Source organism: Sorex araneus, chromosome 9, assembly GCF_027595985.1.
Source record: "Sorex araneus isolate mSorAra2 chromosome 9, mSorAra2.pri, whole genome shotgun sequence".
In the NCBI taxonomy this organism is placed as follows: domain Eukaryota; kingdom Metazoa; phylum Chordata; class Mammalia; order Eulipotyphla; family Soricidae; genus Sorex; species Sorex araneus.
Window position 1 is genome coordinate 60,170,824 of NC_073310.1, and position 22,711 is coordinate 60,193,534.

General features: G+C 40.0%; 1 protein-coding gene across 1 annotated transcript in view; it reads right to left on the reverse strand.

The window, feature by feature from the left end:
- Window positions 1-22,711, reverse strand: part of MALRD1 (MAM and LDL receptor class A domain containing 1) — a 590,643-nt gene that overhangs the window by 26,099 nt on the left and 541,833 nt on the right. The window contains exons 37-38 of the mRNA XM_012931979.2: window positions 7,741-7,820; window positions 7,558-7,654 (exon numbers count right to left, since the gene is read on the reverse strand). Of these exons, the coding sequence (XP_012787433.2) occupies window positions 7,558-7,654; window positions 7,741-7,820 (177 nt within the window). The remainder of the gene's footprint in view (window positions 1-7,557; window positions 7,655-7,740; window positions 7,821-22,711) is intronic.

Here is a 22,711-nt window from a genome sequence, read left to right on the forward strand (position 1 = left end):
ACTTAGGTAAGAAGAAGCTGAATGTGGAAGAAGAAACATGAAAGGAGCAGCAGGCAAAGGGTCCCTTCTCAACCACAGCAGAGCACAGGACAGCCCCGCTTTCATCTCCTTGGTAGATTCTATAAATCTGCACTTAAAGTGAAATGACATCACAGAATCAATTCTTTCGGCATTGACTGGTTTGGTACTGGCCACAATGGGAAACTGCAGCATACTCATAGGGACTCCTATAGAACTAGCTGGTCCACACTCCATTGGGAGCTTCTGGTGAGCCCCCTACAATCTGAGGCGCCTGGACCATGAGGGAAGGGGTTCAGGTGTGGGTCTACCCTTTGTGCGTGCTGAGCCTGGTCCTCTTTCTTCCAGAGACTCTTCTCTCTTCATTCCCATTCAGGGGACTTCATCACTATAGTGTCCCAGCCAGCGGGTGAGGGGATTGATTCAACAGATGAATAACAAGTCTGAGAACAAACCTTGACTGGTATTTATGTGATGGTAATAGGGAATCAACTGTTTTGCTTTGAGATTTTGGCAATCGGGAGATGACGAGGGATGGAGTGGAGTGAAGATAAGGAGGTAACTTGGAATCAGAGACAGAAAAACTTTCTTGACTCTCAAGCTTTACATCTCCCTGACTCTACTAGGGGCAGAGATGAAGACTTAGATCACTTGTCACTTGTATCTATTGTCATCCCATTGATTTTTGATTTGCTTGAGTGGGTGCCAGTAACGTCTCCATTTGTCCTTGTTGCATGCTAGTGTAGCCCAATGGTATCTGCTCACTCCAGGAATACGAAGAGCCTCAAACTGTTCCTTCAGGATTTTGACAAAGAAGTCTGACTGTTTCATAGGTGGGCGGCCACACGGTCTTTTGACGTCGCGTGGAATCCAGTTGGTAACAGCTCTAGTCCAGCAGTCATCTCTAAATTGCATTACGTGAACAGACCCATCTGATTTTTGATGCCTTGGCAAACGAGACAGTGTCCCTGATTGTTGATGGTCAACGGAGGTCTGAACTCCGGTTTCCTTCTCTCACCTGAGTGAAACGTGATACTCCAAGCATAGCTCTTTCGATAACTCTACCCAACCACTGCCACAATCCAGGCCGCTTTCCGGACACTCGGGCTGAACCTCACATATGAGTGAAGCCCCACAGAATCAGATAAAGCAGAACTTTTGACCTTGGACTCCAGGCTCAATGAGACTTGAAAGACTTGGATAATCTAATTAATTCACGTAGCTCAAGATGACAGTTTAAAGATATGAAAGCTCTATTTTTGTGTTATTTTTGCTTATTTCCTCCACAGTCTATTATAATAACATTCCTTAATATAATTAGTATTATATTCATTATATTAAGTGTCATTATACTGTCAGTTAAGTGTCAGTTGAGAACTGCTCATCGATTTGTTCGAGCGGGCACTAGTAACATCTCTCATTGAGAGACTTATTGTTACTGTTTTTAGCATATCCAATACGCACGGGTAGCTTGCCAGGCTCTGTCTGGCGGGCTCAATACTCCCAGTAGATTGCCGGGCTCTGTGAGAGGGGCGGAGGAATGGAACTCGGGTTGGCCGCGTGAAAGGCGAATGCCCAATCCAACTGCTGTGCTCCAGCCCAAATATATATAATTTCTAATTTATTTTTTATTATTGTTTAGGTAACATAGGTATCAAAGTTTATGGTATTGATTTATATTGGGTAAATTTGTTATTTCATAGAAATTTTTAATGATTCATAGTTTTTAATGATTTGAGATTAGTCCAATCCTCTTTATTTATAGCTACTAAGTACTAGATACTAGGCTCTATATTCCTTGCCCATTTTACCTTTCACTTGACGATGGTGCTGTAGCATAAAGGTCATGACCTGTCTCTGAAACAATCTCTTCCATCTATTTTTTTTTGGGGGGTATACCCAGCAATGCTCAGGCATCACTCCTCAAGGGACTTAGGGGCCATTTAGGGTGCTGGGTACTGAACTGGGTTTGGCTGTGTGCAATGCTTGCAACCTATCACTGATTACTGTTATATCACTCCAGCAACTGCTATTTTTCCTTAAAAAAAAAGTTGGCCTTATGACTTGGAGTGGAGGCAGAAAGGGAAGACTGGAATCATTTTATGAAATGAGTCACCAGTCATTTGTTGTGAGGAATAAATATTGGATTGAATTTTTTTTTCCTTTTTGTGGACTTCATTGACACCATTTCTTGTGTCTGTGCATATGTGTGGTGCCTCTGTGTAAATCATCCCATCTCGCATCTGGGACTGTTCTATTACTGTTCAAAGGAAGTACTAGAACAGGTCTAATAGAAGTAATTGACCTGTTCAAAGGAAGGCAACTCTGTCATGCCTCAGCTCACTGCTACCCTCAAGCACTTTTTCCAGGAGGGCCATCCTGCCCTCTCAGCAGCCTGAGTCACACTGCAACACAGACTGGGCTCTGTTCTCTCTGCTTCATCAAAGGGACTGAAGAAGCACACTCAAGGATCTCTTTCCTACCTCTGGAGAGTGGTGCTTAACTGGGATACTGTGTATTTCCCATCTCGGTTCCTGTCCTCCTTCTATTTCCAGGTACATTGCTCCATGGCCCATTTTAATTTTATTTTGGGGGCCTTCCAAATGGTGCTCACTGGACCCCGGGTTATTACTGGTGATATTGGCCAACTGGGATCATGGTTTCAAGAATATGGCACTGTTCCAGGCCCTACGGCACCAGGGATCTCCAGGCCACACATGGTGATAGCAGAATCATTTTAAGGACTAGCTGTTAGGAGAGATGAAGTCATGAAATTTGCTTGTAAGCGGATAGTCATAGAGAGTTTCATGTTAAGTGAGATGAGTCAAAAAGAGAGGCACAGACATAGAACGACTGCACTCATTTGTGGAGTATAAAATAACATAACCTGAGACTGACACTGAAGGACAGTAGACATAGAGCCAGGAATATTGCTCCATAGTTGGAAGCCTGTGTCATGAGTGAGGGGAGAAGGCAGCTGGGATAGAGAAGGGATCACTAAGAAAATGATGGCTGGAGGGATTGGTCGGGACAAGAGATGTGTTCTGAAAGTAGATAAAGGACCAAACAGGATAACCTCTCAGTATCTGTATTGAAAACCATAATGCCCCAAAGTAGAGACAGAATATGGGGAAAATTGCCTGCCATGGAGGCAGTGGGAGGGTGGGAAAGGGGAGGTGTACTGAGGAATTTGTTGGTGGGGAATGGGCACTGGTGGAGGGATGGGTGTTTGATCATTGTGAGATTGTAACTCAAACATGAAAGCTTATAACTGTATCTCATGGTGATTCAATAAAAAACAATAAATAAATTAAAAATATAAAGGCTATTAAGATCACATGTTCCCAATGCAGAGCACTGAAATAAAATCCTGTCTTTATGTCTGTCTGAAAAAAATATACATGTATAGCTCTGTAGGACTGTCGTCCCGTTGCTCATCAATTTCCTTGAACGGGCACCAGTAATGTCTCCATTGTGAGACTTGTTGTTACTATTTTTGGCATATCAAATACGCCACCGGTAGCTTGCCAGGCTCTGCCATGTGGGCGGGATACTCTCAGTAGCTTGCCAGGCTCTCCAAGAGGGACGAAGGAATCAAACCTCAGTCAGCTGCGTCAGCCCGTGCAAAGCAAACTTAAAATCCTTTTTCTTCATTTCTCTCTTATTTGGCATTTGGGAGCAGACTTTCAAGGTTTTCCACTTTTTTCCCCCTTAGGTATAACCCATCTTAACTATTGATTCTCTTGGGAATTCTTTCATTATTTGGTTTTGGGCAGTGCTGGGCTTGGAAATTTCCTCCCATTCTTTTTCTTTTTTCCTAGAAAAAGGTAAAAACTTCTCTTTTCCTGGAACTTCTTTTTTTCCTGGAAAAAAACTTCTTTTTTCCTGGAAAAAGGTAAAAACTTCTCACCACAATTGTCACATTACTGCAAGGACAATAACTTCAGGGTCTTTCTCATACCTCAACTATAAAGAAACTTAGTATGGAAACAAAAAATGGCCAAAGGGAATAGAACCTGACAGTTGGTCTACAGAGCTGAGCTTACCTGGGGATGAGGAGAGGGTAGGGGGGTCCTTGGGACACCAGTCATGGATATAGTGTTGAAATGATCTATGCAAGAAATGCATTGATGATACTGAAAATCATGGTCCTTTAATAAAAGTGGCTACAAAGTAACATCAGGAGTTCCTTTTCCTTTTTTCTTGCTCCTTCTTACCAGAGATTGGATGTTTAAAGATTGTGAATGATATCAAGTGAGAGAGTTCTCCCAGGAAATCCCAGAGGGTTGTGTCTGGTCTTTGACAGTTCATGAAAATGCAGGGGATGTGAGCCTCATGCCCTGTGGTGAAGTCTTTTCACTAACTTCCTGTGACACTCAATCAAGAGAGCTTACAATTGTCAAATTTGTCTTGGTGTGTTCTGGCATATTGGTCAAAATAGCTATTATCTAAACTTTCTATTTCAACTAACAAAGTTAACTTTTATTTCTGCGACCTCAAATGTTCCAGGAAATAGAAATGATGGGCAATAACATCCCATATATTAAAGTCAATGTCTCCAAGAAAAATCGAATGAAATCATATAGTCAATGGCTGAAACCATGGCCTTGATCTGGAACTGGAAACAGAATTTCAGTGAGATAGAGATGACTGAATTAGATGCCTCTAAGAAACAATATGTTCAGAAGAAGGATTAAACCAGGGCGATTTCACTTTTGTTTGGCATATAGAAGAACTAGACAAGGGAATGCAACGTTTGGAGGGAGAGGGTGTGTAGATCACCCTTGGCTCTAGAGTCTAGAGAATGACAATGAAGGAGAGAAATAAAGGAGGGAAGAAGAGATAGACAGGAAACGAAGGTGGGCAGGGGCCAGGGGATCCAGGTACATTGGTGCTGTAAAGGGGTGGTTCTCCTGGGAATAGCCAAACCACAGAGTCGACAACACTGAAAACAAGAGATCCAAACTCCAGCAACCGAACTTTAAAATGTGCCAGTCAAGATGGCAGGCTGGACATGAGGAGGGTGGTGGGAGGGACCTTGGAAACCCTGTTGGAGGGAAGTTGACTGACGCTGGTGGTGGGTTTTGTGCTGAAACATTGGATGTCTAAAGCTCAACTATGCACAACTCTGTACATCATGATGATTTAATAAAACTTTAAAAAATGGCAGCATTTGAAAGCACCAAATGAATGTATGTCCCATGGAGAAGGTGAACAATGGGGAGGGAAGATAGATGGAAGCAAACAATGGGGGACGTTAATAAGGATTCGGGATTGAAGATAAGACTAGGCAGGATTCTTTTTAAATTAGAGACATAAAGTGAACTAAGAAATCGGAAAAGAGAAAAGAGAAACTAAGTTTAGCAAACTGAAGGTGAGGAGAAAAGAGAGAAAGCAAAAATAAAAAATTAAGAAAAATAAAAATGGAAAAAAGAGGGGCCCTGACAGACCAAGGCCCTGTGGCCCCCACATGTTCAGAGTAGTTATCTCCACAACTCCAGGGGCACCTGGGGGAGGGACAACATCGACCGAAGGTGTGAACTTTCTCTTCTTCCAGATGCCTCTTGCTGCTGTGTGGACTCTTCCATGACCCAGAGCGTGTCTCTTGGCAGTTACGCCTCAGTCTCTGGCCAGACTCTAGGCTCCAGACTAGTGGGAAGGTATTTTCGGAGGTGATTAACAGATCCCACCCAGGGCAGGACGGTTTACCTTCCACCATGTGGGTGGGTCCCATCCAAACATCTGAAGCCTTTAAGAGCAAAGATTAAGGTTTCCCAAGGAGGACCTCTCCCTGGAGATTGCAGCATCGGAACCTGACCCGTCTTTCATGTCTGAGACCTTGCCTGATAGATTTTTGGAGTCAAGCCTGGATCACCTACTCTTACCTGAATTTCCAGTTTGCCAAGCTGCCTGTCATGTTTTAAGCTTGCCAGCCCCATAAACTGCATGAGTCAACTCCTTAAAATAAATCTCTCTCAATATGCTATGCTAACCATGAATAAGATATAAAACATAATAAAGACATCAAACCAGATTCAATAATATATCAATATTTTCATTCAATGACCACAAATAATTTGCATGAATATTAATATATCTTATTGTGTACATGGAGATATACATTTAATTTTTTAACAGGGGAAGTTGGGCTGCTCCAGGGCCACTAATGTGGGTGGGGTCTCAGGGTGTGGGTTGTTGTGGCTTGTCTTGATGAGTCAGCACTCAGAGGCCTGCGGTGGGGACAGGCCTCAGGGTATCACATACTAAGTGTGTGTGCTATAATCTGAGCTCCTGCCTAACCACTCAAGACATCGTTACATATCTTGACAGTGTACTCTAGTATATTTTCATGTGATATTCTTATAATACACAGATTATGTTTATGTACTGGTCAATTATCAATGGATTCTATAGTATTAATATATATTAAGTTATGTATATAAGAAAAGATACAGATTATCTTTCTTTCTATTTTGAGAACTCTAACACAAGACCAGTAATTTACAGAGTTGCTTTATGTCTATTTTCCCCAGTAGATTGCAAACTTTATTAAATGCAGACAATATCTCATTTGTGTTTGTGTGCATGTTGACTGGCATATTTTAGGCACATAATAAATAATTTAAAAAAATAATTGATGAGTAGGATCACCTTAATAGTCATGGATCGACGGGTCACATTTTTTTTTAATGAACACCATGGGTCTATAAAAATTTTGCCTCCACCGATGACATTAGGTTGGTGTCTATTATTGAATGTGACTGCAGCCTGACAGTCTGAGAAGAATCCAAATGAGAGGCAGTGACAAGGTGACACCAAGGAAAATGCAGTTGCCCCAAGCTCCCCAGAGTTTCCTTAGATCCTTTTGATCACTAGATTTCTTTGATCACCAAATCCGGCATGCAGCTGATCAAGCATTTCTTTTAATTTCTCCAAATTGTATTAGATCTTATTGTGAGCCTTTATCTTGTTGGCTTTCTGGCCAAATTGACAACTTTCATCTTTGGGGAGAGAAGAAAGAGTGGAGTACGGGGTCGGAGACTCAATGCAGAATGGCACTGTGGAGTGGGAGATCCGGATCTGCAGGAGTCCAGCCTGTGCAGTCTCTTCTGAGTGGCAGCTCGTGCTTTGGTTCCATGAACTGACTTGGTCATGTGAGATCTGGCCTAGAACCTCAGTGCTTAGTGCTCAGCCTGCCCAGGCAAGCCCAGAAAGTTACCCCAGAAAGCGGGACACTCATCTCCTACTTTTTGTCATTTGCAGAGAATGAGTCTTTTTTTTTTTTGCACTATCATAAAAAATATTCCCCCAACTACTCTGAAAATTAAACTTAATGCCATTTTCTTAAAAGCAGAATGATTTTTTTGTTAAGTGTCTTCAGTTCTCTGCCTAGGCAAACAAATTCAAACAAATTTGCAAGGTATGGAAATATTGGTTTCTTGTATATCATATGCAATGAAAGGAAAACAGTGAGCCCCACATTTCAGAAAATCAGCCTTCTGAAGCTTGTTTTATTCAATGACAAAAAGCAACACTTACCTTCTGAGCACTTTTCTATTTGCAAGAAAACACAAGATTGCAACAATAAGATGAGTCATCAGGAAAGCTAATCCAATACCCAGGACAGTCCACAGATCTAGAATTTCAAACCAAGAGTGAAATATAACCTTTTGCAGCAAATTGAGAAGACTCAAAAATTAAGCAAAATTTTAAGTCACCTACTATTATTCAGGGACAAGAAATCTGAACTTGGTGGGACAGACTGGATATGGCATCGATTTCCTCCCCATCCGTGTCCACATCTGGAAACAAGATGAAATGTCAGAAAAAAATGTGTGTATGTGTGGGAAACCAAAGTGGAAACAATTTTAGCAGTATTGTCTTAGAATAGGATGATAAACACCATTGAACAATGTGGGTTATCTTGACAAGAAACCAACAATCAGGTGAAATTAAGTATTATTTTCACACTGTTGTGAAAGACAATCTTTCTTTTCATGTTTTTCCCTTCTTTATCAATAGGGTGGGAACCTGGTTTCCTTCCTTATTTCCAAAATCTGAAAACCAGTGTTTCCAAAACCAGTGATCGGTTATATATTCAGCATCATTTTATCAAAGCCCTATGTTTTGCAGTGAGAAGAGCTAAGTCCTTTTAGATAGATACCAAGAAATATCTTTCAAATTATAGCTAATCTAGACAGAAACCAGTAAACATATTCTTTCTCTTTACAAAAAGAAGATTCTTTAAAGTGCATGGATTTGAAATCAGCTTAATGAGCTCTTTGACTATATCAGCAATAACACTAGGATTTTGTTATTTTTGCTTATTAGGGACATGCATTAGGAAACTCAATAAGGTAGGGGTATTTTCTTTGATACTGAAGGAAAAATTCAGAGACTAGCTTGTGTCTCAGAGAGGAATGAGATTTATTTCTAATCTGAAAATGTGTCCGTATTTTTCTGGTTCCATATATTTTCAGATGGGTGTGAAAGCTTATGTGCACATTCCTGTTTACCCAGAAAAAATTTGGATACAAATTAAGAAATTGATGGAATTTCCTGCCAAGTTTATGGCACATGTTACAAAATAGGATTGAGACCCAGCTTTTGAATGTGTATGCTTAAAAGCTGCATTTAGAAGCAATGCTTTTTAGGCACAGTTATTTTCTCTCAATCCCTTTTGACTTGGAGATTTTGCATGCTCAATGACACTTCTGTCACAAAAGCAATAGCTTCTTTCTAAATAAAAAGATTAAAGTTCAAGGAAGTCCGGAAGAAAACCTTCTTTCCTCAGTAAACATTCTTTTAAAAGAAGGCATTGAAGACAACTTGATTGTTTTAATGCCCCTGAAACTCAGATGAAATGAAATTAGACAGACTTGTTGATGATTTGGATTATTTGTTTATTTTTATAGTCGTCAGTGTGAGAATAAAATGTGAGCTCCTTGTCAGTGTTCCTTTAAATTCCATGTAGTAGGAATCAACATGCCAAAGAGGCTTAGGCATGTACCTAGAGAAGGCACATGCTTTCATTCAGTTATTTGAACTCTTTCAGATTTTGAAAGTTCCATTTCCCTGGCATGGGGTCTGTGGTAATCTTCACTTTAGGCAAATTACAGATAATACGCATATTAACATAAATTTCAGGAGCTAGAATTAACATAAATTCTAAGAGCTCAAAAGACTGGAGCAACCAGTAGTTTAAACCCAGGTACCATATACACCTACTACACACACATTAAGTCTTGCCCCCAACGCAGCAGTATCCCAGGAAAGGCATATGTGAGGAACTGGCCCAGAACAGACCACAGGAATCAATTTAGCTTTCTCAAGACTCTTTTTACAGGAGCCCACATCGAAGAATAACTTGATTTTCTGCCCCTGAGCAAGGAATTCAGATACAGGCACCCCGTGTCGGGTCGCAAGAAGGGTGGTGGTCAGACCAGATAACCAGACCCATATCACAAGACCCATAACACAAGACCCATATCACAAGACCCATAACACAAGACCCATATCACAAGACCCAGGACTGCCCCCTGAACTGGGACATTCCTGAATATTGGCGGGAATACTGATCTCTAAAACCATAGGCTAAGGAGTGATGTCCTTTTAAATGGATTGGTTAAGAAAGTTTGTAATATTACAAATCTACTGGCTATGAAATGAGCGGGCTCTGCTGTAATGGCCAAGGAAGGCCTATATAATATCTCCTTTGGGGAAGCTCGGGGTCTTTTGCCCAACCTGCTGGACCTGCGTGTCCGTGTAGGCAGCTGGACCCTGGCTAGCCAGTCTTACAATAAACCCTGCTTGCTGTTTGCAGTCTCTGGAGTCTCTTTGTCGTTATAGGGAGATCTCGATCCGTGCCCTAATAGCATAATGGGCCCCATCACACTGACCCATCTCACTGCCTGCTCACTGATGCTTCCATGGGTCCCTGGGGAGCCCCTCTGCCAAAACCAAAATAACAACAACAAAAAAGAAACCAAAATGATAAATTTCTGTGGAGATTATCTTGGAAAACCTGTAAAAAAATTAATCAGAACTCGGGGAAAACTCAAACCATATGGAGTTATAGCTGGAATCTTTCTTCCACTCATGTAAATTTATCCATGTATGTACCGGAATGTCAATATGTTAATGTATATGAATGCCTGCATAAATGAGTGTGTATATATGTCTGTGTGCGCTTGTGCACATGCACACACATATGTGTTTGAACAAAAACAAAAAAAAGAGTATTAAATGACCTTGCAGAGCCTTGCAAGCTACCTGTGGCATGTTTGATATGCCTAAATTAGAAACAAAAAGTCTCACAATGAAGATGTTACTGGTGCCCGCTCAAGCAAATCGATGAACAACAGGATAACAGTGCTATTAAATGACCTGTTCTTCGATATTTCTTTGGGTGAGTTCAACTGGATTGAAATTTTTTTTAATGTCAAGTCACAGAAAAAGGTGTAGAAATTATAGATAAAAGGAAAAGTAAAGACTGGCAATTTGTTTTCAAATTGATAGTTACATCTTAAAAGAAAAGTAGGGGCAGGCACTCTCACCACTTCTCTTCAATATAGTACTGGAAGTACTTGCGATAGCTATTAGACAAGAAAAAGAGATTAAGGGCATCCAGATAGGAAAGGAAGAAATCAAACTCTCACTATTTGCAGACGATATGATACTATGTCTAGAGAAGCCTAAAGCCTCTACTAAAAAACACTTTGAAACAATAGACTTCTACAGTAAAGTTGCAGGCTACAAAATCAATATCCAAAAATCCATGGCCTTCCTATATACAAACAATGAGGCAGAGGAAAGGGACATGAAAAAAGCAATATCATTCACAATCGTACCCCAGAAAATCAAGTACCTCGGAATCAGCTTAACTAAAGAAGTAAAAGACCTCTACAAAAAAAACTATAAAACGCTACTCCATGAAATAAAAGAGGACATGAGGAAATGGAAACATATACTCTGCTCGTGGATAGGGAGAATCAATGTTGTCAAAATGGCAATACTCCCCAAAGCATTATACAGATTCAACGCGATCCCTAAAAGGATACCCATGACATTCTTCAAAGAAACGGATCAAGCAATCCTAAAATTCATATGGAACAACAAACGTTCAAGGATAGCTAAAACAATTCTTGGGAAAAAGACGATGGGAAGCATCACCCTCCCCAACCTCAAACTTTATTACAAAGCAGTAACAATTAAAACAGCATGGTTCTGGAACAAAGGCAGAGCCGCAGACCAATGGAACAGGGTGGAATATCCCTACACACAACCCCAAACATATGATCATCTAATCTTTGATAAGGGAGCAAGAGATGTGAAGTGGAGCAAGGAAAGCCTCTTTACCAAATGGTGCTGGCACAACTGGACAACACATGCAAAAGAATGGGCTTAGACCTCGACCTGACACCATGCACAAAAGTCAGATCAAAATGGATTAAAGACCTCAACATCCGACCACAAACCATAAGGTACATTGAAGACAAGGTCGGCAAAACCCTCCACAATATTGAAGATAAAGGTATCTTCAAAGATGACACGGAACTAAGCAATCTAGTAGAAGGAACTAAGCAATCTAGTAGAAAGAGAGATAAAAAAAATGGGACTACATTAAACTAAAAAGCTTCTGCACCGCAAAAGATACAGTGACCAGAATACAAAGACTATCTACAGACTGGGAAAGGATATTTACACAATACCCATCAGATAAGGGGTTGATATCAAGGGTATATAAAGCACTGGTTGAACTCTACAAAAAGAAAACATCCAACCCCATCAAAAAATGGGCGAAGAAATGAACAGAAACTTTCCCAAGGAAGAGATAGGAATGGCCAAAAGGCACATGAAAAAGTGCTCTACATCACTAATCATCAGGGAGATGCAGATCAAAACAATCATGAGATACCACCTCACACCACAGAGACTAGCACACATCCAAAAGAACAAAAGAAACCGCTGTTGGAGAGGATGTGGGGAGAAAGGGACCCTTCTACACTGCTGGTGGGAATTCCGACTGGTTCAGCCCTTTTGGAAAACAATATGGACGATTCTCAAAAAATTAGATATTGAGCTCCCATTTGCCCCAGCAATACCACTGCTGGGAATATATCCCAGAGAAGCAAAAAAGTATAGTCGAAATGACATCTGCACTTATATGTTCATTGCAGCCCTGTTTACAATAGCCAGAATCTGGAAAAAACCTGAGTGCCCTAGAACAGATGACTGGTTGAAGAAACTTTGGTACATCTATACAATGGAATACTATGCAGCTGTTAGGAAAAAGGAGGTCATGAATTTTGCATATAAGTGGATCAGCATGGAAAGTATTATGCTGAGTGAAATGAGTCAGAAAGAGAGAGACAGACATAGAAAGATTGCACTCATCTGTGGAATATAGAATAACAGAGTAGGAGACTAACACCCAAGAATAGTGGAAATAAGTACCAGGAGGTTGACTCCATGATTTGGAGGCTGGCCTCACATCCTGGGGAGAGGGCAACTCAGAGCAGGGATCACCAAGTATAATGCAGTCGGAGACCATGCAGGGGAAGGGTGATGGGGGCTGAATGTAGACTAGAGACTGAACATAATGGCCACTCAACACCTCTATTGCGAACCACAACACCTAATTGGAGAGAGAGAACAGAAGGGAGTGCCCTGCCACAGTGGCAGGGTGGGGTGCGGGGAGATGGGATTGGGGAGGGTAGGAGGGATGCTGGGTTTACCGGTGGTGGGGAATGGGCACTGGTGAAGGGATGGGTTCTTGAACTTTGTATGAGGGAAACATGAGCACAAAAATGTATAAATCTGTGACTGTACACTCACGGTGATCCACTAACTAAAATTAAATGAATTTTTAAAAAAAGAAAGAAAAGTAGGGGCAGGAAAGATAGTACAGAGTGAAGATTCTTGCCTGGTATGCATTGAACCCAGGTTTGATCTCTAGTACCGTCAGAAGTGACCTGACCCCTGAGCACAGAACCAGAAGCAAACTCTAAGCACTGCTGATATGGTCCATAACCCACACAAAAGGAAAGACAATAACTGAATATTGCCATTCAAAAGGTAAATAAATATTAATTTTAATTATATATAATGAATAACAATTGTGTTAAAGATATAAAACTGATAATACTATCAAAATTTTTCTGACCAAAGGTGACAAAAATTCAACATATTTCAAAACTAACATTCACCTATAAACTATGTTTTTTATTCTGTCTCTTACATGTTAGCTGATAGAACTATAAGATTATAATAAATGGTCTGAATATAAATCGATAAATTGGTTCATGTAGTAAAAAACTCAATCTCTACCTGAAAACAATTCCAAATAATCTTTTTTTCTCAATAATTTGAAGCTTTAACAAGTTTAAAATAATGCATTCTAAAAATAAGTGAAATAAGTAAAAATGTATGTTTAAGACACAACCCTTCATCTCCACATGTAATTCTAATTTTCTAATACGACTAATATCAATAGTGAAATAGTTTTAATTTTTACTACTCTATAATCTTCTTATAGAAAACCTACACAAACCCATTCATATATGTGTATATAGATGTAGTGTTTGTGTTTACTATCACAGAAATATCTTCATCTCTCCATGAATTTTTTTATAACATTGCATCATGAAAATTCTTGATGTAGTATCTATACAACCATCCCAGAGAGGCATTTAGGTTTTAGAATGCAACAGAAACTGATATATATTTTAAATTAAATTAGCTTGTTTTTATTGCTTTGTCACTGATCAGATTAAAAATATGAAAATTAGAGAACAGCTAATCCTAAAAGGTAATGAAAAGATTGTTTTTTGGTAGTAGTTGTGTGTTGGGATATATATACACATATATATATATATTTAGATACATACAATACATTATACACACATATACATATACATAATTGTTAAGAGTAGAGTGAAAGTTATTGTGTAGAAATGGAGGATAAGGAAAATGGGTAATATACTGGAAGGAATGTAGTACCTTTTGGGTAGCAGATGCCAACAAGAGAAGACTAATCAAGGTGGGGCATTGTAGGCATGACTACAGAGTTGAACTGTCATTAGAATGCATCGATGTCTAATGCCTAAAATGAGACAGAAATAGTGGGACAAGGAAATCTTATGTGCTTGAACAAGGGTCTAGAATAACTCTAGATAATCTTTTACTTAGTTTATGACTAAAGAAGTCAACTCAATGTGATTTTACCTCTTGTATAATTCAAAATAATTCACGTAGACGATAAACACATTATATTTGTATTAAGAGTAAGTAATCCAATCTAAATTTGAAGGCTTGTTTGTTTTGTGTCAATATCAAGAAGAAAGCAAATGCATGTTAGGTGTGATCTAATTATTTTAGAGGTCATATTTTTGCAACAAATCAATCATTACAATTAGTAAATACAAGAAAATTAACTGTTAAGTTCAACAAACAGGAACATAATCATTTTTTTTTCCTTCAGGAGATAGTCAGGAATAAAACTTCATGAGGACAATCTGATTTATTTTGAGCTAATATAAGGTTGTGTCCTTTATTTCATATGCAAAATGAGTAGAAGCCCAACGTTGGAGTATTTATTACAGCCTAAGTTTTAGAACCATGGAGATTCAAACTACTGCCCAGTTCAGGCGTCTGCACTGACTAACCACTCCAGTTCACTTAGCGGGCTACTTCTATTATCTCCAGCAATTCATTTAGTGGTATGGTTGGGACTGAACCCCAACCTGACCTCTAACATGATCTTACTCTCCTTGGAGCCATTTGGCCTCAGAACCCCATGAATTACCTCATGAATTTCCTATTAAACAGAGACTGGTTTACAGAGAGAAACAAAAATTTGCCCAGTAAGAATTTTGTCACCAAGGGATTCATTCTGATAAATTTTTATGGTAAGTGACTCGCTTTCTCTTCAACTCTGGTATGAAAAAAAAAGCATTGAACTTTTTTTCTTCATGATTTTACTACAAATGTTAGCTTGCAGGCAAATAAACTAAGAAAGAGGCAGAGGGAGAGGGCTGGGTGTGTGTATGTGTGTGTGTGTGAGAGAGAGAGAGAGTGAGAGAGAGAGACAGACAGACAGAGACAGAGATACAGACACACAGACAGATAGATAGTTCATTTTAGAATGTTATTAAGAAATAGAGAAATAAACTGAATGGCAATGAAGATTCTCAATCAGTTCGTGATTCCAGCCTGCTCTGTATTTCGACTCTTTCTCACATGAATCAATAAATACCTTTATAATGTAAGCCAGTATGAGTGACTTTTATTATTAGCACACGCACACAACATTTTGGTTTTTCTACTCTTCCATTTTGATCCTCAAAGTCCTACTCATTAAATCAATAAACCCCTATAGACTATTAAATGTCAGCATTGCACAAATTACTCTGCTAGACATTGAAAGCATAGACAAGATACATTTGACAATTTATGGGTGGAAATAAAAACCACATTTAAAGTAACTAAGATACCAAGTTGAAAATAAAATACATGAAAAATAGTAAAAGTAAAGACAGAAATTAAGAATTGCTTCCAGAATCTTTATTTTTATAGATCTGGGAAAGGAAAATTCATATCTCAACTAGGCTTATATTGGACACATTTTATACAATGTGACATTTATTCCAAAGAATGGAATATTTGTGTGTGTGCTATATGATAATGTTTAACAAAATTGGCTGACCAAGTCCATAGAAATCACTAATAGCCAGTGGGATTTTGAGAAATATGTCAAGTTTAATTTGGGAAAGTTAATATAAACTTCTAGATTTTCCAGTTTTTTTGGGGGGGGGGATCACACCTGGCAATGCACAGGGGTTACTCCTGGCTCTTGCACTCAGGAATTACTCCCTGGCAGTGCTTAGAGGACCATATGGGATGCTCGGAATCAAACCCAGTTTGGCCGAGTGCAAGGCAAACGCCCTATCCGTTGTTCTATCACTCCAGTCCTAGATTTTCCAGTTCTTTACAACACATGTGTGTGTGTGTGTGTGTGTGTGTGTAACCTCAGATTACCTTTATAATTTGGTGTAATTCATTCTTATACACCTAGTATATATTAGGCAATATTGTAAGTGCTTTAATACATTCTTTGTAACACACTAATATTGTAAGATATGAACTATTTCCCCCTTTCCTGGTGGAGGAAACAAAGGCACAAAGAGGACATCACCAATGAGATTTTGAACTACTTTTCTTTGGCTCTTTAGGTCCATGACAGGGTTTTGCTTCCAACTGTCTTTGTGAAGTTGGAATACAATGATTTATGAAGGCATTTGAGTTTCCATCTTTGACCTGTTAGAATGACATAGGAGAAACTTCTGGTGTTAAATCTGAAAATGACCATTTATCACAATAAGATTTTCCCTGGAAACATCCCCAAGTGAAAGCAGAGAGAAACTGCGCTGGGGAACAAGCGATAGATTTACTGGTGCTAGAGAGATCACACTGGAGGTCAGGCACTGGCTTCGTATGTGGCTGCGTCAACCATGACCCTCCCCTGAGCACTGCCAGAGATCCCCTTTAAGCACTGCTGTGTGTGGCCCAGGCAAACAGCAAACAAAGTCACAGAATCGGGTAAGCAGGATTTCTACTGTTTTTCTATGTGGTTTGGGGAGAGCCAGATAATTTCCATTTCCTCTCCTTATAGAATATCACAATTTACGACAGTAAAGTGTTCTCTCTGCCAAGCTGTTGCATGCCCTGCCCTTGGCGTGCTGCTATCATCGCGGTCAGGGCTGTTCTCCGGGAACCTATACCATACGCTCTCACAGACTGACCCCAGGGCACTGGCACCCACTCCCCGTCCTTCCCTGAGCATTAGGAAGACGTAGGAAGCCACAGAGCTTCTGTTCTCCACGTTGACTGATGATGGCACATAGTCTGCATTTTTATTTCAGGAAGTACCTGCGGTCCACAATCCAGTTTCATGGGCAGGTGCTGCAGCTGCTGACTACAGGCCAAGCACAAACCTCTCAGCCACACCCACCCAGGGCTGCTGCCCATCCTTCAGTCCTCCAGGGAGGGAGAAAGCAATGCTACCACTTCAGGTGGAAGGAGCATCTCAGATCAAGAGTGTTTGGTCAGCCGTGGAAGCGTGCAAGGCTTAGGGATGCCAGCACTCAGGTGACCATCCCTGTGGTCACAATGCATTCATCTGAACAGAAAAAAAACCCAACAAAACAGCAATGAAGTGTCGGTTAAGTAATCTCCGTGCCATAAAGCACTGAACTTCCATGTTGAGTGCCAGTGATTCATTTGCTCGGACAAATTTCCTCCTTGACTAATTAGCTGCAGCTTGTTTTAGAACATGTAGAAAGATTAGGGAGAGAGCACCTGAAAGAGAAAGATAATGTCGCACCCTCTTCATGCACCAGAGCCCATTTTCTCCAACATGAACAGAGAAAAGGAAGAGAATAAAATAAAATTAGACTCTTTGAGTCAGCGCCAACACCCTCTTATTTCCTAAATTCTAGCAGGTCTTCTGTTAATGAATTGGTTCCAAACCCAGGACTTAGGAAATCAGAGCTGATTATTTCTGGGTGTGTTCAACAACACTTGTTCATTACACCTTCACAACCAGAACAAAGGACCGTCCCATCCTTCTTGTCATTTGTGTGCCCATCCAGCCCCCCCTCCTCACTTGTGTCATCACCTGGAAAAGCAAAGACATGTTTCTGAGCATGCATGGAAGGATTAATTTAGTGGGACCCAGTAGAGGGTTTACTTTGCTTTTAAAAAAGACTTGACTTTTCAAGTAACTCTAAATAATGATAAACGAACACTGATATAGCTCCTAAAATGATGATGTTTTCAAATTCATATTGCGAAGAGATTACCAAGCAAAGCAGATAAACAATCCAATGCTTTTCCTTGATTTAGGGGATAGCAGCTCCCCAATAATTCGGAAACAGGAGGCAATCTCACCTTATTTTGAAATTGGTCACTCCAAACAGCAAAAGGAGTTACATATATGCATAAAAATGAACAGTTTATGGGTTGGAGAGACAGTACAGCAAGTAAGGAGCTGACCTTGTAGCATGTGGCTGACCTTCATTCGATCACTGGCTTATGGTTTCCTGAGCCCCACTAGCAGTGATCCGTGAGCTTAGAGATAAGTTGGGATTTTTTGTATCGATTCCTCTAATTTCTTAACCACCAAATCAACATGAATTTACCTCCTGACTCCGATAAGTCCTCCTGTTCCATCCTTCTCTGGCCAATACCATAATAAGCTGTGGGCTAGACTCCATGCTCCAAGATGATAGCACATTGTGTGACCTCGCTGACTCAAGCCCTTGGCTATTTTCTTGTTGCCCTCAGAACCATGTCCCTATCAGGCAGTTTGACTCCGAGAATGTCCTCTAATTAGAGGACATGGCTAGTTTGATCTCAATTTTCCTTTTGCTCATAAGCCTTAAATTCTGATTGGCAGATTCTTAAACCAAGAGATAGCCTCTCACATTTGGGGATATTTCTAGACACCCCCTCTTATTGATTGGTAGATGTCTTGACTCCTCTCAGTCTCATCTAATTAATTCATAATTTATCCCAGTGCTTTTGACTGACTTGAAATCTGTGGTACTTATGACAACACTTAACTCCCACTAATGTAACTGTCAGTTTACTTAAAATTCTTTTTCAACTAAAAATGTAGTGCAAGTAAGAACTCCACCTGTTATATACTCTTGTATGCTCCAATTTACACTGCTCATAGATATTTATGGAAAATAAGCACTACTGTTGCTGTCACAATAATGTCAGTCAGCATGAGGATAATGGACTACACTCACCAAAGGAGTTTTATTTTGCACATGTACTGTCTCATTTTATCATTAAAAATCATTTACAAATTTTGCATATGTCAGCATCACCTGGAAAGTATGTTAAAGTACAGATAGTTGGTTTCATTCCCAGGGTTTCTGATTCAATAGGTCTGGGTGGCCCCTGAATTAAATTTCTAGTAATTCCTCACATAATTCTGAATTTTGCAGTGTTGACACTTTGGGAAACACTTGCCTTAGAATTTCCCTGGGAGGAGATTGTGAGGTGAAACGGGATTCTTCAAAATTTCCAGAGAGTATTGATTTTGGAAATGAAAAATCCATGTGTCCTGGTCACTCTACCTTGTGAATATCTGAGAAATCTTTATTCCACATTCTCACCAAGAGCATAGTCTATGGTACCAGAGAGACAGCACAGGGCTGCCCTGCATGCTCCCAACTCCCGCTCAGCTCCCGGCACTGCACACGGTCCCTGAGCACTGCCAGGAACAGTGTCTGAGCGCGAAGTGCTGTGCTCTTCTGCACTAATAGATCCTGTCCTTAGGGATGGTCATTTGAAAATGCAAATCAGGGCTCCTGTGTAGCTTTTAATGCAATTTCCACTTGAATTGGTAATCAAGTTGCGCAGAATTGCAAAAGTAAGAAGTACAATCATACATTATTACAAATCACTATAGCACCAGAGAAACAACATTAATTACTTTAGCCTAGAAACAAAGCAGATAGGAAAATGCTGTTTCCCTTTTGTTCAAACAGGTTCGGTGTGTTGCTGTCAGAAATGTGATAGAGACAGAGAAAAAAAAAGAAAACAATTCTGTAAGTTTTGAAATTCCCATTTCTCTTTTATTTTTTCAACTCCTAGGAAGTAATATTTCTCTGGATTTGGAGGGGGTGGGTAAGAGGAAGACAGCAAGGAAACTAAATAATTCACAAACTGGGCAATTGAAACGGGTTTCAGGTCAATAGAAACTAGTCCTGCTAAATGATGAAGGAAAGGTATCAAATTTTTGTTATGCAGTGTGGTTCTAGTAAAAATATAGAAGGTCTTGAAGTTATTCTTCTGCTCTCTTCTGTGATATGAAAATATTTGCTTTTAAAACTTAGGTTCTTACCTCTTATTTCTGCCAAGGTGTTATTTGCATGTGATTTTTCTTCCTAACATTAAAATACTCTTACACATCCATGTTGAAACATGGAATGGTAAGGCTGGAAGTTAGATGAACAATGGTTGTTGACTGACCACACTAAAATATCAAAGGCCATGAGGATTCGAGGCCCTGAGTGTTTGAGGTTCGCTGAGACCCTTTTCTTGCTCACCATGAGGCAGAGATAAGCGATCTGTAGATGGCTCACCCTCAGACCACCGAGAGGTTGCACCCTTTGTTCAGTGAGCACCACCTAAGGCCCATCCCCCCTCCCCCTGGATCTCAATCTGCGTGCATCACATAGGGGCATGTGATGCTGCTCGGCCTCCTCTGGATCCACTAAGCTGCAAATGGGAATTTGTTTCCTTTAATGCACCGATTTTGTTCTTAAAACACTGAGCTTGCTCCCAACATGGGACTTCTCTACAAGCAGTCTGCCCAAATCTCGGAGCAGGTAACACTCTATGTAACTCCCAAAGCCTCCATCGACATGGTCTTTCTAAAAGGTCCTTTCTAAAAGGACCATTCTAAAAGGACCATTTTTTTCCCCAGCCTGTGTAGCAATCTGCTTACCTAATTCGTTTTCGTCATTGTATTTGTTAATGCCTCAATTTTATGCACACAGGCATACAGGATCTGCAACTTATGTATATATTTAAAATATATTTGTAAGTATAAATATTTATTTCCAAATATATATTGTATATAATGTATGTAAAACAAATGCAGCGATGTAATATACACATCCAAAAATATTTAACTATGTGAATACAAACTAACATTTCAGTGGAAAGAAAATGATAATAAAAATGAGAAGACTAATTTAAGCACTCGACATCTGAGTAGTTGCATAAGACATTTGATATAAAAAAAACCCTGAAAATGTCTCATGACCAGGTTATTTTTATGATCTCACTGCTCTGTTTCTTTAAAGGTTTAAGGAAAAAGAACCCTTGTGGTTTATAAACAGTTTCAGAAAATAAAACAGTCTAATTTACTTTGAGGAGTGACTGCCTAAAAACACATTCTCAGAAAGCATCACCAAAGAAAACCTGGAAATGCCCAAATCCTAACTAACTTGCCAGCAAACTAAATACAAAAGTCCCTGGCACTGTGGGATTCAGTGAAAACTGCTCCGTCCCTTTTATAGTAACAATGCATGATCAAACTTAAGTCAATATGTATAAGCAATGGATGGTATTTCTGGCATACGAGCAAAAGTATACTAGAAAACTATTTCCCTACATTACCAATAGATTCCTCTAATTCTGTCCCTATTCTCAATAATTCTTCTGATACATTTTCTAAAACACTTAGTGAATAATCTTCATGACATACAAACTCTTACAAACATATCAAACAAGTAATAAAAACCAATTTTGTAATTAGCAATTGATATCCTAACATATTTCTTGATCTCGATCACCTTAAAGGTGAATTCCCCCCAAATGTTAACAAACAGATCATTCTCAGGATAAAAATCTTATTTGAACATGTGAAAAGACAAACAGATTCATTTCATGATGCTTCATATATCTCTGACTTAAATCAAGTCCCCACACAATTATTGAGTGGTTTAATGCCACTCAAAGATGTACAAAAATCTAAAAATAAAATATAGGATAACCTTTTCTATTAAAAGAAGCCCGTATGTGGGTCAGAGTAAGAGTATAGGTGCTAAGGTGCTAGTTGTGCATGGAGGCGATGCCCGTTTGGTCCTTGGCACCACATATGGTTCCCTGAGCACTGCCAGGAGTCAGCCCTGAGAACTCCTCGGGTTTGTCCCTTCCCCCACCAATTAACTAAAAGGAGTCGAAAGAGCAGATAGTGACATTAAAGTATACTCCCTAAATGCTATATATTATACACATGCTCTAAACATAATTGCAATGTTTACATTTCACTGTTCTGTACTATGTAATAATTTCATTTTTCTTGGTGGGGGTTGTTGGGGGACAATGCGGCTCTAACCCTGCATGACAGGGATTACTAGGGGCACACAGTCGTGCTTGGGGCCTCTAGGAGAGGCACCTAGTGATGCTTAAGGAGACTGTGTGGTGTGGGAATTGAATCTGTGCCTAGAATGTGCCCTAAGCACTGTGTACCTTCCAGCCGAGCAATGATCTCTTGAAACTTCCCTACTTGGGACAGAATGAAGAGTGCTGGCGCTTGGTGCATGATTACTCGGTGAGATGGGGATCTGGATCAGAGGTTTTCAAACTTTCCTCCTTATTTGAAACACCCAAAGATCCTCTAAATTCCTGACATCTTTAAATATTCCAACTAGTGTGGCTGCAGACCAGCTGGCCACCATGACAAAAGCGTGAGAACCCTCTCTGCAGGGACACTGGCTTCACTACCCAGAAGTCTGCTCAGGAGACTGCAGCGTGCAAGCCACCTGGAGCGCCTCTCACCCGTGATGGGGCGGAGTTGGCATGAGGCAGAACCTCTGCAATGCGATCAGGTGGCATGGCTTGCAGTGGAAGAAAAATGACTCTGTTAAGGGCTATTTCGTGTTGTGAAAAATCTCATAAATTTTAAGGACAACAGATCATTAACCACCTGGCTGGATATACTCTGGGTGGAGAGAGTGAAAAACAACCCAGAAGAAAGAGGCCAGCCAGCCACCAGAAAAGGCAGGAGTGAATCAGGGATACAGACAGATCTTTTGCAGAGACATTGCAATATCTTTTCCTTAGCTTTCAGCAAGTCCTGTCACAATAAATTTCGATTTCAATGATT